The sequence below is a fragment of the Colius striatus genome, chromosome 4 (genome assembly GCF_028858725.1).
Source record: "Colius striatus isolate bColStr4 chromosome 4, bColStr4.1.hap1, whole genome shotgun sequence".
NCBI classification, from domain to species: domain Eukaryota; kingdom Metazoa; phylum Chordata; class Aves; order Coliiformes; family Coliidae; genus Colius; species Colius striatus.
In genome coordinates this window covers 2,032,710-2,047,156 of record NC_084762.1, presented here as the reverse complement: position 1 = coordinate 2,047,156, position 14,447 = coordinate 2,032,710, and the positions used below count along the sequence as shown (strand labels likewise).

Genomic DNA, 14,447 nt, shown 5'->3' with positions numbered 1-14,447 from the left:
TTTTAGATACAGAAGTGGGGTAAGGAAATCTGACCGCGAGACTGTGTCGTGGTTTAGGCCCATCAGGGAACAAAGACCACGATTAGCCTCGAGTACCGAAGAGGCTGAGGATTGCTCAAGGGCAGGGAGGGCTTAATTGCCGCTTAAGGTCCAGGACAAAACAGACCAGGCCACTCGGTTTGGGGAAGAAAACAGAAAATAATTTAATGTAACGTCAACTAAAACATACCCACAAAAACCCAAAACATAACCAAAACGAAACAACAGAGTAATACATCAATGAAAGGTCCAACCAGCCTTTTGAAGAACACCTTCTTGCCACACCTCCCCTCTTCCCGGGCTCAGAGCCCTGATCCCGGGGTTTTTACCCTGTCCCCCCCCAAACGGTTTGGGAGGGTTGGGTTTCAGTTAGTCTGTTCCCGATAGCTTCTGCCGTTCGTCCCTTCTCAGGACGGGTGAACTCCACACCAGTCCTCCCTGCGAGTCCGTGGGGTAACTCACACGCATGGCAGCCCTGCACGGGCTGCTCCGATGCCCACTGACTCCAAAGGCTGCAGCTCGTCTCTGCCTCTCGTGTGGGGCTGCTCTGCGGCGTGCAGGCTCTCCAGCACGGCCTGGGCCATGGCCCCTCCCCACACAGTCCCTCTCCCGTCCGGGCTCACTCACACGGAGCTGCTGGGAACTCTCAGTCCTACCATGGATCTCCAGAGGCTGCAGGGGCACAGCTTGTATCCTCGCCGCGGCTTGCAGAGGGGTCTCCGGTCTACTGCTCCTTCCTTCCTTCCTCCTTCTCTGGCTGAAGGGTCCGTGGTCGCCTCCACCTTGTATCACTCTCACACCTCCCGCCTCGCATTCCAAATTCCCGTCCCCTAAATAGTGCTGGCAGAGGCGCCGGATTGGCCCAGGCGGGCCGGAGGTGGGTGTGAACCCAGGAGCCGGGGGAGGGTCCGCAAACTCTTTACCGGGTGCTCACTGCAACCCGCTCCCCCTGGTACTAAGCCAAAAGCTGCTCCTTGCTAAACCAGAACAGACTGGAAGCAGAATTGTTCTGCCCTTGGAAAAAAAACAGACCCTAAAAGTAGAAGCTTCAGCAAGTATCCGCAGGCAGTACGGCAGCCCCAGACCTCGCAGGGACCCGTCAGCGGCCGAGCTCCGCCCCGCCGCGGCTGCGCGCTGCGAGCCGGGCCGGGCGCTGCGGGAGCGATGCTGCGGCTGCTGCCCCGCGCCCTGGGCCGCCGCGCCGGGGCCCCGCGGGGCTGCGGCTGCCGCTGCCGGGCGGGCGCCGGGGCCGCGCTGCCGGCCGCCCTGGGGCCGCCGTGGCTGCCGTGCGCCCGGGCGCTGCGCTGGGCGGGTGAGCGGGGGCAAGGAGGCGGGCTGGGCCCTGCGGCCGGGCCCGAGCGGCGGTGACCCGCGGCGGGGTCGGGGGGGAGCACCCGGTCGGGGGGCTCAGGAGCAGAACCGCCCCATCCTGCGCCCGGGGCGGCGTTGGGCCGCGGCCGGGGCTGTGCCGGGCGGCTCTCGGGGCCGCAGGGTGGTCGGGGCTGTGTCGCGGTGCGTTCGGCACATGGCCCGCGGCAGCGCAGCGCGGCGTTAAAGGGCAAGCGCTGGACCTAGAAACGTCGTGTCTTTCAGCAGGGAGGCTTTATGGACATGCCACAACGGAGACCTCCCAAGCCACCCTGGCCAGCGTGTCGCCTGTTTTCGCAGTGGTAAGGGCGTGCGGGCGCTTTTCCCCAGCGCACCAATTTGGGCGAGACGGTGGTGCTCCTTTTTGTGTTCTTAAAGCAATGTAAAAGCAGACGGATTCGTCTCTCGGAGAGCACCCCAAGTTTCAAGGTGTTGCTTTAAGAGTTGAGGACCAGTTACGTTATTCAGCATGCATTCAAGATGTTTCTGCAGGACCCAGCGTCAGCTGGAAATCCTTTTGCTGGAATTGCGATGGCAGGTCAGGTCTTACAAGGGCTGCAGCCACAAAGTTGCTTGTGAAGCTCCTCAAGACTTGCTCACGACTTCTAGAAATATTATTCCCGTGTGTTGGTGGCTGCACTTGTAAGCAAAGGTGTGATTTTGGGGGGGAGAAACCCAAGCTGTCTTTATATTCAGGCTCTTAAAATGAGTCTGAAGGCATTTGCAGACCACTCGATTATCAGTGGACCTGAGGGAAGGTAAGACCTCGTTGCTGAGAAGGAAAAGCAGTCCTTCTGCAGTAAAGTGCATGCAGTTCTTGTGGCCACATAACCCCTGGTGCAGCTCCCCTGGAACTTATGCTTAGGTGTGTTTCATTCACAGGAGGTTACTTTTAAAGCCAGTGATACCGAATTGAGCTACGTGGGTAGAGATTAAATAAGACATTGCAGTTTTTCCAATCAAATGACTTTACTGGGAGCTACAGGTGCTTAGTGAATAATCTGAATGACAAGTGCTAAAACAAAGAGGATTTAAGGGCAGGTTACTAATCCAGCAGCATCTTAGTGCAGTCCTTGAGGTGGGCACATGGCCTCTACCCACCCAGATTGTGGTAGCCTTTACCTTTCTGTTGTTATTTGTACATGTTTTCCCATTGCTCCAGAGGAAATGGCGAAATCTGTGATCCCAAGTATCAGGTGCCCTGCTGATCTCTGTAGCATTCAGTGTCAGCAGATGTGGCAATGGCTCGGGGCAGTACCAGGCAGGGTTAGGAAAGACTTCTCTATTGAAGAACCTTGGAACAGGCTTCCTGGAGAGCTGAGCCTCTAGCCCTGAGCCTGTGCTGAAGAGGCACTTGTGTAACGTGCTTAATAACAGGCTGTAACTTTTGGTCAGCCTCATAGTGATCAAGCAGATAGACTCAATGATTGTTGTTAAGTGTCTTTCAACAGAAACAGTTGATCCTGTTTGTCGTGGTTTAGGCCCATCAGGGAACAAAGACCACGATTAGCCTCGAGTACCCAAGAGGCTGAGAATTGCTCAAGGGCAGGGAGAGCTTAATTGCCGCTTAAGGTTCAGGACAAAGCAGACCAGGCTACTCGGTTTTGGGGAAGAAAACAGAGAAACAATTTAACACAACATCAAGTAAAACATACTCCCAAAACCCCAAAACATAACCAAAATGAAACAACACAGAGTAATACATCAATGAAGAGTCCAAACAGCCTTTTGAAGAACACCTTCCCTCTTCCCGGGCTCAGAGCCCTGATCCCGGGGTTTTTACCCTGTCCCCTCCTGAACGGTTCGGGGGGGCAGGCAGTGGAGGTCTCAGTTAGCCTGCTCCCGATAGCTTCTGCCGTTTGTCCCTCCTCAGGACGGGTGAACTCCACACCAGTCCTCCCTGCGAGTCCGTGGGGTAACTCACACGCATGGCAGCCCTGCACGGACTGCTCCGATGCCCACTGACTCCAAAGGCTGCAGCTCGTCTCTGCCTCTCGTGTGGGGCTGCTCTGCGGCGTGCAGGCTCTCCAGCACGGCCTGGGCCATGGCCCCTCCCCACACAGTCCCTCTCCCGTCCGGGCTCACTCACACGGAGCTGCTGGTAACTCTCGGTCCTGCCACGGATCTCCATAGGTTGCAGGGGCACAGCTGCATTCTCGCCACGGCTTGCAGAAGGGTCCCCGGTCTACTGCTTCTCCTTCCTTCCTCCTTCTCTGGCTGAAGGGTCCGCGTGGTCGCCTCCACCTTGTATCACTCTCACACCTCCCGACTCGCATTCCAAATTCCCGTCCCCTAAATAGTGCTGGCAGAGGCGCCAGATTGGCCCAGCCGGGCCGGAGGTGGGTGTGAACCCAGGAGCCGGGGGAGGGTCCGCAAACTCTTTACCGGGTCTGCACTGCAACCCCCTCCCCCTGGTACTAAGCCAAAAGCTGCTCCTTGCTAAACCAGAACACTGTTCTATTCTGACCCTCTGTAAAGCACCTTGTTCCCAAGGTGGTCATGCAGATGACCCTGGGTTTGGTTGGGGGGTGTGTACAAACACAGTGAGATCTGTGGTAGTTTGGTGCAGTACTTTTCTTAATTGGCATGAGCTGTGAAGAGAGGGCATTAAAAGCTGGTTTTCCGTCAGAACCTCTAGGCAAGTGCAAAGGGTTTTAGAAATGAGTTTCTTTTACAGTACATCAGTGAAAAAATACCCAAACCTCTTGTTTCTTTCCACTCCTTTAGATGAAGCTGGACAAAGAGGGAAACGCTACCTATTTTGGTGAGTTTTTGTTGTAGTTTTTGGTCGGTTGGTTGGGTTTTGTTTGGGTTTTTTTTTCCTTGTCCAACATAGAAAAACCCAAGTCGGGGGTAGCAAATGCTGTTTGTGAGGCTTTACTGTGTGTGTTTGGAAGGTTGGGACATTTCCTGTTTTGCTGCCTTTTATTGGTCTTGTCAGAGTGTTTGTTTATTTGAAGAGATGTTTTGAAAATAATGCGTACTGTCTCTCACAGGAAGGTCATTTCCACTTTGCCTTTCCCCTTTTTGAATGGAGGTAATGCCACTTTCCCTGCCATGGGTTTCCCCTCCTGTAGGATTACATACGCTCTTTCAAATGAGTCACTTTGGCCAGCATTTTTCACCCACATTTTGCTCTTTCCACCCGAGATAACAGGAACTTTGTACAAAAGGAATTGCACTGAGGAATCAGCAGGAGGAAAACTGTTGTAAAGATAGCACAGCTTTTGTTTTCCTCTTTTGTGGGAGTAACAAACTCAGATGTAAGCTCAGGTGTTTGTCCCTGACATGTCTTCATGGAACAATATTTTTGTGATAGAAAAGAAGAAGACAGAACTGTACCAGGAACTGGGGCTCCAAGCTCGAGATCTAAGGTTTCAACACCTAATGAGCATTGCAACTAGGAACAACAGGATCATCATGAGAATGGAGGTAACATTTTTCCCTACAGCTGAGGGTAAACTTGAACTGCATCTGCCCCTCACACTGGGCTTTTCTTGCGTGGTGCTTTTCATACCCATTTCCTGTGCCATCTGGCAGTGAAGGTGGCTTTGGGGCTCCACCTGGGAGTCAGAGGTACAGTACATCCCTTGTGGCCATTCTCCTAGTTGAGCACAGGGGAAACATTGCAAATGGGGTCACAGAAGGAAAGGCTTAGGAGGAGCCTGGTGTCTGTCATCCCCCCACTAGCACAGTGCTGTGCTCCAAGTGCTATGGCACAGCACAATGCTGTGTGTGAATCCCGGGGAATCCACTTGCTTGCAACGAGTGTGAGGTTCTGGGATTTTTTTTGCTGCCTGAAAACCCCTTTGAAGAGTTGTTCTGTGAACCTCCAGCGAGTTGTTGTTTTCAGAGTCCTCTGTGTACTGTCTTTTTCAGTTCTTGAAGGCTGTCATAACACCAGAGTTTCTTCTGATACTAGATTATCGTAATTTAAATCTGGAGCACTGGCTGGGCAATGAACTGGCATCTCAGCTGGCTGGGGAAGGGCAGCTGGTCACATACTCCCTGCCCTTTGAGTTCCGGGCCATAGAAGCAATCCTGCAGTACCGGGTGAGCCACCTCGTTTGTGTTTCAGTCGGTTGGGAAGGTGTTGCTTCATGGGAAGGACGATGTGAGTTTATTCCCGTGTCAGTATTTACACGTACGCATCTGTATATATATTCTGTGCTTACCTTACTGGTGTGGTTGTCACTGGGTTTCAGCTCCATGCAAATCCCTTGTATGGAATACTGTGTTCTGCACTGTCTTGTAAGTGGTATCCCTCTAACAAGTATTTCTTGGGCACTGGGACTGGGAATTCTGTGTCCAGAGAAAGGAGTCCAGCTGCTCCAGCTGTTCTAAAGGGATTGCTTTAATTCTTATGAAGGATCATGTTGTTATCTAGATCAGCAAACTGCAGGGGAGACTTAACACTTTGCAGCCTCAGATCCTTGAGACACTGGAAGCTCTAGTGGACCCCAAGCTTTTTTCTGTGGATAGGAGTAAACTACACGTTCTCCTGCAAAATGGCAAGAGGTAAATAAGAGTAAGCCATGAAGGGATTAGAAGATGACCATAGAAAATTCTGTTAGAACTGTAATATTAGAAAAATGGTATCTGAGATAAATTTTGTTGTGCAGCTCGTTTGTAAATGTCAGGATTGGTGTATGAAGTAATTTGTGATATGGGGGAAAAGACAAAGAGAAATGGATTCCCAGTTGTCAGAAGTACAGCCGAGCTGCTAAAATAGTATCTGACAGAATAGAGAAAATGTTCCCCAGAATGCAAACCAACACTCATCTGTGGGCTTTAAGGTTCTTAATGGTAATCCAGTGGCACTTTTGTTTGTCTGCCTCTCTGACTCACAGACTACTGCCTTGCTCTCCATTACAAATATATCCAGAAAAAACATCTGAATCCCTTTGGGCCCATGTCTGTAGCTCCCTGCTCCCCAGACAGATCATTGCCACTGTTCAATGTGTGGCCTGTAGAGAATTTTTGGAAGGAGCTCTTAGAACCCAGTAAGGAAGTCTTCCTTGGCCACTCTGTCTGGCGAGGGTGCTGGCTGGCAAACTCATTTAGAGATTACCTTTGTGCCCCGGTGCCAGTGGGGATTACTTGACCTTGTGCCTGTTCTTTCTTCAGCTTGTCAGAACTGGAAACAGATCTTAAAGTTTTCAAAGAAACAATTCTGGAGATCTTAGATGAAGAAGAATTAATAGAAGAGCTCTGTCTATCTAAATGGACTGATCCACAAGTATTGTATGTATATTTTGAAACCACATACTTTAACAGCGTGTTTTGTAGCAGAAAGAAAAAGACTTTCTAATGTTTTTTTTAAGCCCTAACACTTGCTGCTTCAGAAATCACCAGATTTGTCATTTTGAAGAAGGACTGCATTAGCACCAGTCACATTATGCAGTTTCAAACAGCTCTTGGCAGAACAGGCCAGCACATCTAGTATGTCATGAGATGGGAGCAGGATGGCAGGAGGAGAAAAAGCAAATGCTGTTTTTCAAGACATATTAACATTGTCTGGGATAATTTTCTCCAGTTTCACCAACAAATCTGAAGAGCCAGGTTTTACAGCTTGCCTTGAATAGTTCAGACACCTCACTTGTTTTGCTAGAAGTGTTCTGAACACCTTCTTTCTAGCTCTCTGCTTACCAGCAGGGCCTGGGGGGAAGAGGCCATGGAGCAAGCTTGTTGTGCACCAGAAGAGCAGCCCTTCAGGGAAAACGTATGTGAAGAAATAGCCCTATAGCACTCTCTCAAATCCTGGTGGGAGGCAGCTCCCAGCAGCACTACTGGTTGCAGATCCCAGTGCATTTTGGCCTGAATTGTATTATAGAATCATTTCAGTTGGACAAGACCTGTGAGATCGCCGAGTCCAACCACTCACCTCACATTGCCAAGCCCACAATTTGTATTTCCATCTTGGGCATACAGATGTGGTTTATGTCTAAGCAGGTAACAAACTACCTTTCAGGGTCCTTTGTGAAGTTGCTTTAATACCTTTGCCTGTCCCTATTTTATGTGGGTATGAATACTGCTCACACACCAGCATGGGTTTGAAAGCAGGAGGTTAGTTGGTTCCTTGCCCTGCAGAGCTTTGTCTAAATGTGAAGGAGAAAATCTGTATTCCAGGCATGGTTTGCATTTCTACTGCATCTGCTGGAGCAGTGTGGCAGTTATTTGCAGTCCTGCTCCTTTGTATATACACCAAGGTCCAAATAGTTTTAAAACCAGCCTAGCTAGCTAAAGCTTCTGCCCTGTAAGAGAGAAATGAGGACCTCTGTTAAAGGTCCTGGGGGAGCTTATGTGGCTGTATTCCTAAGACTTACTTTCTTGGAGGAGCATTTCAGAGAGGCTCCTTTAACAGTCAGCAATGCCAGGAGGAGGTTCTTTTAAAAGTGTAGTCTCTCTGGAGAGATGAGGTTGTACCACAAAAGAAAAACTGATAAACAGTCTTCCTGGTTTAGCTGTTAGTTTCCAAGTTCTCCTGGGTCTTGGGTGCCTCAGCTTTTATCTGCAGAGTGACCAATCTGGGAAGCCAGAGACATCCATACCTGTTCCAGAGAAGGCTGCTGTGCCAGCAGCTGGGATGTGAAGTAAGATGAAAGTCTCTCAGAGAAGTCTCCTTTGCTTAGGAGAGCAGCATCTTCCACTTGAGGCTCTTTGTGCTCCCAGAACGTTTTGCAGTAATGACTGTGTGTAGCAGAAACCCCTCCCAACTAAACTATTTCAGTGCATACCTGAAGTGTCTCCCTCACCGTGTGATTGTTTGTGTATTGACTTTTGGTTATGATGTTTGATTCTTGGGAGTTTTGGTCTGTGCTGTTACCAGCTTCCACCACTCGAGGGCGTGTCTGACAGCACTCGTTAGCCACTCCCCACAACGCTTATGTGCCTTGCCCTAACACATCAGTAATCACTTCTGTACAACAACATGCAGCTAACCAGAAAAACCTGACTTGTTGTTCACAGTGAGGAGAGTACATCAGGGATTGACCACGCAGAGGAGATGGAGCTGCTGCTGGAGAACTATTACAGACAAGCAGAAGACCTTGCAAACGAAGCCCGTGAGCTGAGAGTACTGATTGACGACTCGGAAAGCATCATCTTTATCAACCTGGACAGGTTAGCTGCCTTCGCTGTTGGTCTGCCACAAGCCAAGCAGAATTAAATGCTGCCTGGGCTTCCTCAAATCTGCCTACAAGGCAAGCTGGGGAATTCCGTCTTGGACTTGTGCCACAGCACAACAAGCTGTGTTGCACTTTTCTGATCAGTGAACTGGATAAAGCAAAGCCCTGTCATAAGTGTGTGTAAAAGACCCTGTAGCTAGGCATCCCTTTTCTCCAGCAGGAGACACCCAGCTTCTCTTGGATCCTTCTGGGTTTTAAAACACTTGGAAAGGTAGAGGCCAAGTAAACTCAGGAAAGTTTGCTTGAAATAATTCAGCAGAAGAGAATTATTTAAAAGTCTAGCTAGGCTACCCAGGTGTTCAGTACAAGTTACAGCATCACTCTGGAGTGAGACAAGAATGAATAACTTTAGGTGAGTATTTTCTCTCTGTGTGGTGTGGTTTTAACTACTAGTCAGCTTTCTTACTGAAAAAATAATTGTAGCTTTTATTTGCAAGCACATGCCACTTTGAGGTCAGTGTTAAATATTCCTTCTCCTGTTTACTGGGGAGGTAGCTGTAGAAGCAACTGGTGGATGCTGCATCAGGAAACCACAACAATCCTTTTGGGATAGTCTTGGAATTCTCCAAAACAGGCTCCTGTGTCTTGTGTGCAGCATTTACCGACTGCTTCTTTGTAAGTGTACTCATTTCTAAGGTAACAGTTTTGTTTCTTGTGAATATGGACGTAGAAATTCCAGGCAGTTAGTGGTGAGAGAACACAGGTTTCTATGGAAATGTACTGTTACCCTGTGTACAGACACCCCTAAGAAGTGAGTTATGCTGGCAAGCCTGCTGAAGATGAAGCAGAACCTGCTGCCTTAGAGATATCCTGATGCAGCAGTTTCAGGATACAGCCTTTTTATGCTGGTGTTTCCTGAACTCTGTGGCCAGGCTGCCCAGCTGCAGTATGCCTTCTTCCCTCTCGCTGTTTGGTTTGAGTGCATGCTGTATGGAAGTTGAGAATTTAGGCAGCAAATCAATTTTTGGGTTCCCCTTACAGATGTTTCTCCCTTCTTTAGCCACCGGAATGTGATGATGAGACTGAACTTGCAGCTGACTATGGGGACTTTCTCTCTCTCTCTCTTTGGACTCATAGGAGTTGCATTTGGTATGAACCTGGAGTCATCTCTTGAAGAGGTAAGGAATGAGTGCTGCTTTTATCAGTGACATAAAGCACGGGCTCTGCTCTTAAAATACATTTTAGGTTTAGTACAACTTCATTCTTTCCACAGGTAAAGCTCCAGATTTGTGTGGACATAATTTAATCCAATTTAGTCCAGCAATTCATGTGTTAGTCCCTCTTTTTTGTAAGCAAATGACTCTATGGCTACCAGAACAATATCCTAGCTTCTTTTCTCTACAAAGACCATGGAAAAGAAACAGGAAGACCAATTTCTGTTTGTCTAAGGACTGACTATAAAGCAGCATTAAGGTTTCTTTAACGATTACCTGTTATTCTGAAAAGACCAGCTTTGTGTTCCAGACTCAAGGCGCTCTGTCAATCAGCCAGGGCTAGGGGAAATGCTCTGCTGTCAATCACATGTTTACAATTGCACATGCTATCTTAAAGCAAAAACAAACCCCCAAAACAAAGCAATTCCTTTTTACCTTTTCCCCAAGGTGAGGCTTGGCTGTCAAGCGTAGAGAGCTTACCCCTTCTGCCATAAGGGAGAAGATGGGTAGAGATAACTCCTTTTCTGAGGAGACTTGCATGGCTAACGGGAAGGTTCTGTTCTCTCGGCAGGACCCCAGAATCTTTTGGCTGGTGACAGGGATCATGTTCCTGGGCAGTGGCCTGATGTGGCGGCGTTTGCTTTCCTTCCTCGGGCGGCACCTGGAGCCTGCGCTGCCTCCTCACGTATGTGTGCCGGGGGGGTCCCAACCCAGGACAGGCCCTTCCTAAACCGTTGTAGAGAGGTGGGCCACGGAGCTGGGGAGGGGGAGTTCAGCTCTGTGTGCTGCTGGACAAAGGAGAAGGTTCTCCCTAGCAGCACTGAGGGAGGTGGGATGCCCACACTTGTAGGACACTGCTCACTTGCCAGAAGGGAAGCTGCACGCAGTTACTGGAGCTCTGCCATGTTGTCTTTCTCCGGACAGCCTGAGGGCGGGAGCGGCTGAGGCTGAGGCTGAGGGCGGGCGCTGAGGCTGAGGGCGCTGAGGCTGAGGGCGCTGAGGCTGAGGGCGGGCGCTGAGGCTGAGGGCGGGCGCTGAGGCTGAGGGCGGGCGCTGAGGCTGAGGGCGGGCGCGGCTGAGGACTGAGGCTGAGGGCGGGAGCGGCTGAGGCTGAGGCTGAGGGCGGGCGCTGAGGTGAGGGCGCTGAGGCTGAGGGCGGGCGCTGAGGTGAGGGCGCTGAGGCTGAGGGCGGGCGCTGAGGCTGAGGGCGGGAGCGGCTGAGGACTGAGGCTGAGGGCGGGAGCGGCTGAGGCTGAGGCTGAGGGCGGGCGCTGAGGCTGAGGGCGGGAGCGGCTGAGGCTGAGGGCGGGCGCTGAGGCTGAGGGCGGGCGCGGCTGAGGACTGAGGCTGAGGGCGGGAGCGGCTGAGGCTGAGGCTGAGGGCGGGCGCTGAGGTGAGGGCGCTGAGGCTGAGGGCGGGCGCTGAGGCTGAGGGCGGGAGCGGCTGAGGACTGAGGCTGAGGGCGGGAGCGGCTGAGGCTGAGGCTGAGGGCGGGCGCTGAGGCTGAGGGCGGGCGCTGAGGCTGAGGGCGGGAGCGGCTGAGGCTGAGGGCGGGCGCTGAGGCTGAGGGCGGGAGCGGCTGAGGACTGAGGCTGAGGGCGGGAGCGGCTGAGGACTGAGGCTGACGGCGGGAGCGGCTGAGGCTGAGGCTGAGGGCGGGAGCGGCTGAGGCTGAGGCTGAGGGCGGGCGCTGAGGCTGAGGCTGAGGGCGGGCGCTGAGGCTGAGGGCGGGAGCGGCTGAGGACTGAGGCTGAGGGCGGGAGCGGCTGAGGCTGAGGGCGGGCGCTGAGGCTGAGGGCGGGCGCTGAGGCTGAGGGCGGGAGCGGCTGAGGCTGAGGGCGGGCGCTGCCCCGATTTGCTCTCTCGGCTGCTGCAGACCTAAGGGATGCTGCCCTCCTCTTCCCACCCACACACTGACTCTGGCTGCGTAGCCCCTGCTTTATAAAGACGAGGATAGGTTGTGATGTCCTGGCTCCCCCTCCCAAGCGAGTAATGGCTCCTCATACACACCCCCCAGCTCTCTGCCGGTGGCAGTGTAGAGCCCTGTTGTATGAAGATTTCCAAGGACTGGATTTCCACCTCTGTCCTGCAACCTGATATTTGCAGTGGGGAAGGAAGTATCAGTAGATTGAAAAGTTAAGTTGCCACAAGTGATGTAAGAAAAGGAGACCTAGATAAACTCCCCTTCTTCCCTCCCCTCCTTTGCCACCAAGAGGCAGATGGAAGTAGTTTGTTGTGAACTGTTGACTGCCACTAACCAGACTATCCTCAAGTGTTGCTCAAACTCCAGCACATACTGACATTGGCTTGGAGAAACGTACTGCAGGGGATGAGGGAGGGAGAAGCCAGAGACAGTGTTCTGGAAATAAAGGGAGAAAGATCAGAGTTCAGGCCTCTGCGAAGCTTTGTTTCCTTCTGCACAGAGAGCAGTTTCTTGTGTAATCACAGGCTATTTTGTGTCTTGCCTAGGTTCCTGCAGTTTTGAAAAAATCCCAACCAGCAGCTGGAAGAGTGGAGATAAAGAACAGCCTTAAAGCAGAAACATTTGGGCTCAGCAGAAACACCTTAACAAACCAATAGGAACAGCAGGAATGAAGGGACTTTCATATTGTTACAGGGTGGACTTGGGGCACTGCCCTTGATTTGTCCTTCGTTACTGAAAACTGCAAAACTTTCCCAACTGGCTAGCTTAATATGTATTTTGTGCCGAAAACCTAGGGTGAGATGGTAATGCCCACACACCAAAGGAGAGAAACAGAAGGGAAAACAGCAACCTGCTTGCCACAGGAGTCTCACCTCTACCCCACGGATAGTCCTTTTGTTTCCTGGATCACGTACATGTCCTTATTTTGGGGGTGTTCCCATCTCAAGTGTTTCTGTCAAGTAGTTCTTCACATAATGGCCTTTCTTGAAGAGAACAGTATTTGCAGCTTAGAGGATGACAGCAGTCAGCATTCATCAGTAATTCTGTAATTCCTAAATTCGGTAATTCAGTAATTCCTAAAGCTGCACCTTTAGGAACCCGACTTTGAATGCCAAAGAAAAATCCACCCCAAAAGTGATCTTTTTAGTGAGTTTTTTAAAGCCCCATTTAATTGCTGAGAACAGATTTCCCAAAGCAAAAAGCATACTCTCTGAGCTCTGAGGGTGTAGTTCTCCCCTCATTTCACAGGGTGTAGAGGGAGCACAAAATCCTTCTAAATCAGGTCACAGGCTCTTGGTTTGGGGTTTTTTAACCTCACTGTACAGTGAGTAGCTCCTTAGGTGCCACCAGATCCCTCACTGTGCTGGCAGGGGTTCAGATACAAGAGAAATGAGAAGGGGAGAATATTAATGGGGGTTTGTAATATTTTGGAATGTTTTTGCTGCATTTTTTGGCAGCCTCTTTGCTTAGCAGGTAGAGATGTAAGAAAACCTCTGAATGGAGGCATCCAGTGGAAAAAAAGCCCCAGTGGCTGACATACCTTTGCTCATAAAGCCCAGGTAAGCCCAATGTGGGAAGGGACGTGGCTGCTGATGTTTTCAACCAAGTTGTAGTTGCATGAGGCCAGGACTGAAATGTGTTGGTGCAGCTGTTTGGGAAACTTTCACCTCAGCTTTCCAAGCTCTGCCTTTAGTGCAGAGAGGCTTCTGTGAACTGTACTGACTCCTGTACATAAAAAAAGACTTGAAGCACAATAAAAGCACTGAAAGACACATCTGTGACAAGGCTGCCTTTCCATAGACACACTAGTTAAAACTCACATAATCCAAATGCATTCCCATGCAATCAGACTACACTGAGATCATCCAGAGAATACAAACCAAAGCCAGTGGGGGGATGTATGTTCAGAATAGCATTGCCACAGAATGTACTGGTTTCATCCATTTTCATTTCAAAAGGAAAACTTCTGATTCTGCCCTCACAAACACCCTGCTCAGTTTGCGTCACAACACATCTGAGAGGTAAGTACAGTGCTCGTGCTTCCAGCCAATTCCTTCCTTCAGAAAGCTCAGATTTTAAGCTACTCTTTTAAGTGTTTTGCCACTTGGACAAGCTGAAGTCCCCAACAGAGATATCAAAAAGCATTATACATCAAATCACTGTGCCCCTCACCATTTTTGTGCTTTAGAACAACCTCCCTTAGAGAGACAGTTCCAAAGAAGGGAATAAGTTAAGGGGTGTCCTCTCAGAGTATCACCTTTAGAATCCTGTGCTATTCCACTGGCTTGTGTTATTTAACACAAAAATAATGCTTTGGGGCTGTGAAGAAGGCAAGAGAGAGGAAAATAGGTACATGTATGTGTCTGTGGGTAATAACAGCATCACATCTTGCTGCTTAAGTTGTTTAATAGAGAATTGATGCACACTCAAGAGAAACCTGCATCTTACAAAGTCAACGTTCTAGGAAGATAATACTGTTAACAATAAAAGCTGGTAACAATTCTAAGTTGCTGTGGTCATGGAATGAGGCATGAAAACATAAAGAAAGGGTGTCAAGAGTAGTCTGAGCTACAAGTCCAAAAGCATTTCCTAAATCAGTTTGGCTTGGGCTTTTCTCCCTGGGCATCCAGCATTCTGGCCGGCTTGGAGCTGCTTCTCCTCCAAGCTTATTATTTTGAAAGCAACTTTTGGTGCCTTACAATCCCTGGCTGTATCAAAGGATCCAAGGAATTGTAAGTTATAGGCTGTTCTTTCCTGGTTTTGTCACAAAAATAC

The 14,447-nt window shown here is 50.2% G+C and overlaps 1 protein-coding gene across 1 annotated transcript; it reads left to right on the top strand.

The window, feature by feature from the left end:
- Positions 1-1,203: 1,203 nt before the first annotated feature.
- Positions 1,204-13,737, top strand: MRS2 (magnesium transporter MRS2). Its single transcript, XM_061994833.1, has 11 exons — positions 1,204-1,351; positions 1,633-1,709; positions 4,135-4,171; positions 4,727-4,839; positions 5,287-5,460; positions 5,795-5,925; positions 6,535-6,651; positions 8,377-8,529; positions 9,595-9,712; positions 10,320-10,433; positions 12,218-13,737. Exons 1-11 carry the CDS (start codon positions 1,204-1,206, stop codon positions 12,326-12,328), a joined length of 1,293 nt encoding a protein of 430 aa, XP_061850817.1. The 3' UTR covers positions 12,329-13,737.
- The last annotated feature ends 710 nt before the right edge of the window (positions 13,738-14,447 follow it).

Excerpts from the sequence above, each read along its gene's own strand:
- MRS2 (XM_061994833.1), top strand. The coding sequence starts at position 1,204 with ATGCTGCGGCTGCTGCCCCGCGCCCTGGGCCGCCGCGCCGGGGCCCCG. Across the intron at positions 5,461-5,794 it reads AAGCAATCCTGCAGTACCGG|ATCAGCAAACTGCAGGGGAG; the intron begins GTGAGCCACCTC and ends GTTGTTATCTAG. Across the intron at positions 9,713-10,319 it reads TGGAGTCATCTCTTGAAGAG|GACCCCAGAATCTTTTGGCT; the intron begins GTAAGGAATGAG and ends TTCTCTCGGCAG.